Here is a 3,366-nt window from a genome sequence, read left to right on the forward strand (position 1 = left end):
TATAGTCTCTCATCATTACGTTGGATCATATTAATTAAGGGTTTAATTAACACTAACCCTCATCTATTGTAAGATTCATCTGATCGAAATATTGAATGGGAAAAAGGAAACTCTCGAACACAACACCTAACGGTTGCTGGCATGATTAATTTTATTAATTAGTTAATATTTGAAGAAGAAAAAATCCCATCACTACGGTTATTTCCAATCTCTATCCTGGCCACTTGATCGAATGCTTATTGATGAATCCCCATACCTATATAGTATGAGGTAACTAGTTTCCACAGCCAAGACAAATAATTTATCCCATAAAAAAGCAGCGTGCATCTGCCATTTCTGCAACGAAGGAAGCAAGAACTCTGGCTATGCCATTGCACGAGAAAACGCCTGCTTGAAATTAACAAACTTGAACTTCAAAGAGACATTCTTAAATTTTCTCGCATCGACTGTCTTGTAAAGCTGTAATTTAATTACCTCATCACAAAGGTAATTGTCATGACCTTATGATCTCCAATTAAATAAAATGTATTGACCTTTTCAAAGATGCTTAAAACTTTTCTTCTCTTAAGGGCTCCACTGTGTACTGATTAATTTGACAGATCATCACTTCAATGCTTTGACTGAGGGACATTGCGATTACTTTTCCATATCGTATGCTTGACGGTCCAGTCATCCACTTATCTTTCCTACGTTCCAGTCTTCATGTGTACATTACTTCTTTTGCTTCAAATCACACTTGTGCCCCATAAAACACTCCATCCTCTATTTGACTAGCCCATCACCCCTCGGTATAAATACACTCCTCCCTTAGTTTCAACTGCCACAAAAAAACTCTCTTTTCCTCTAGTGCTAGCTACTTTTTTCTGTCTCAAAATGTTTTCCTCTTCAATCTCTTACTTAAATAGCATGCTGTGTGACACTAAAAAAGGCACTAGGGGAAGCAAGGGAACAAATCTGATATATAGAGATGAGTTGAGCAAGAAGATATCACCAAAGAAGTTAAAGAAAGGTGGTAATTGCTTGGCAATTAAAGAAGAAGATGCGAGGAAGAATTTTGAGAAAAGAGGGTATGCCAGCAGTGTGCAAGAAAAAGATGTGATCAGAGTGAAAGTTAGGATGACAAAAGAAGAAGCAGCTCGATTAATGGCCAAGTGCAAAGAAGGGGGGCTTCTTGAATTCAAAGATGTCGCACATGAACTTGTCCAACTTCCTGTTAATCGTGTTAGTTCTGTTGTGTCCTCTAATGGTGGATATGGTGGTGTGCTTCATAGCATCCCTGAAGAAGAGTAGTTTGAACTTTGAACTACATGTACCAGTGTCCTTAATGGAATCAAAAGCTACAAAAGGAAGAATCTAGTGATTGCTGCTATCATACATGTATAAACTCCTTAACGGTGGATCCACAATAGGGTAGCACAGAAATTGTCGTCCACGATGGTGGATCATAGGATTAGTTAGTCTGCAGCATGAAGCTTTAAGAGCTAAGAATACTTTTGAATTTTGTAATTATTCCCGTGAAAAATTAAAAATCATTGATTTTACAAATGTACGCGGTGCATATAAAGCAAACAAATATGTTTGTTATTGTCTAAATGTATGATCATAGAGTTTCTTGGAACAAGGGCTTTGAAGTTTGAACTGCGTGTCCTGCTTGAAAGATGATATTTGACCCATTCATTCCGGGAGTTCTTTTTGTAGATGATTTTGTGGATGACAAAAACCACCTCACTATTACTCCTTTATTCTAGGAAATTATAATAAATCAAATAAAAGGTATATAGAAATGCCTACAGAACCCCGATGTGCTGTCCAAATTATTAATTCTAAAAAACTGCAGTGAATGGTAAGACCGTGAATGAAAAAAAAATGATTTTTATTTTTTTATATTGTTTAGGTGTCTTGAAATAAATAAAAAATAAATAAATATATTATTTTAATAAAAATACTTCCAAAACATCCTATTCATCGCTTGTACAAAGGCTGGAAAGAAGCTTGTGACACCAAGCAGCAGCAGATGCTCAGAATTAGGTGCTTATTTTTGTCGGAGCCTTGATGACAAGAAGTATGATTTGATTTAGTCTTCCACTTTCAGTAACCAGTTATATTTCATTTGTGATGGCGCCATGATTGGTATGCAGAGGCCTATTTTTAATCAGAAAAATTCAAATTTCGATTCTTCTCCAGAGACCATAAGCCCAGACAACTTAACCAGTTAAGCGTGTGTGCGCGTGTAAGAATACTTTTTGCCTGAAATGCTCATTGGAGCCGAAAACAAAAGGAGGTAATTTTGCTAATTAATCTTTCAATTAGGTGTTAATATATTAATATTGTGAGCACTAGTAATGCCAAAGACGCACGCCTATACCAGACATGTCTTCTCGCGATACAGAGAAAGGTTTGAAAGAAGAAGAGTGCAAATCACAGTATGTGTTCTTAAGAATTGGGGAGTGTTTTATACCATGATTGATCGGTCAAGCTCGTAAAACTTATTATCAAGCACACCAATTTGGCATGGTCATCATTTTATTTTCTTAAGTCGGCTCAGATTAATTTTGCAAAAAATGATACAATGGAATCTAAAAGGTACAAGAATATCATTAACATCCAATTACTCTTGGTAAGCAAACGCATAATGACATGTATATTTGGGAATTGGGTCATGACCCCAAAGAAAAACCTCACATGAGAGGACTGAAAAAGGAAAGAGAATGGTAATTTCCTCGTCAAAGGGCTCGTCTCTCTGTTTCAAGCCCTTCAGGAGTTTCCATGATACTCTCCAACGAGGGTTTCCATGTTTTAACTTTCATTCTCCCTCTCTCTATCTCTCCCAAAACATCTTCTAGCTTCCTTCCTCCATTGAACTTTAGTTGAAACATTAACCACTCTAGCTCCTCCTTCGTAAGCACTATCTTAACCTTAAGGCTTGCACCTTTCTGGAAACTGCCACTTTCCTTCACAATCCTTGTTTCTTTCTTTTCTTGATGCAGCTCCTCAATGTTATCATCCTCTTCGTGCAGCCTTATTTTGCTTGACCTTATGCAATTTCCCATGGTTTGAAGTGCAAAAAACAACACGATTTCAATGGATAAGCAGTGTTTAAAATGTTATTGGGAACTGAAAAGGAGATAGAGAAATAGGAGGGCAAAGTACATCAATGGAAAAGTTGTTCCAAAAGGCTTCAGCTTTTGAAAATTAGGTGGAGGGGAGGACCTGATATTTATAGGAATTAGGTGCCCAGAATTTACGCAGAATTTCCTACGCGGGAATAATAATTTTTCTATATTTGCTAATACACAAACTAAACTTCCATGAAAATGACGCAACTGCTTGTGCGCCCCTGTATTAAATAAGTTCAGTACTTTTCTT

The 3,366-nt window shown here is 36.7% G+C and overlaps 1 protein-coding gene across 1 annotated transcript; it reads right to left on the reverse strand.

The window, feature by feature from the left end:
* Positions 1–2,723: 2,723 nt before the first annotated feature.
* Positions 2,724–3,050, reverse strand: LOC105124430 (uncharacterized). The gene has a single exon (XM_011024450.1). It carries the CDS (start codon positions 3,048–3,050, stop codon positions 2,724–2,726), a length of 327 nt encoding a protein of 108 aa, XP_011022752.1.
* Between the last annotated feature and the right edge of the window lie 316 nt (positions 3,051–3,366).

The sequence above is a fragment of the Populus euphratica genome, unplaced genomic scaffold, assembly GCF_000495115.2.
Source record: "Populus euphratica unplaced genomic scaffold, PopEup_1.0 scaffold4.1, whole genome shotgun sequence".
NCBI classification, from domain to species: Eukaryota; Viridiplantae; Streptophyta; class Magnoliopsida; order Malpighiales; family Salicaceae; genus Populus; species Populus euphratica.

Coding starts and splice junctions, on each gene's coding strand:
- LOC105124430 (XM_011024450.1), bottom strand. CDS start 3,050: ATGGGAAATTGCATAAGGTCAAGCAAAATAAGGCTGCACGAAGAGGAT.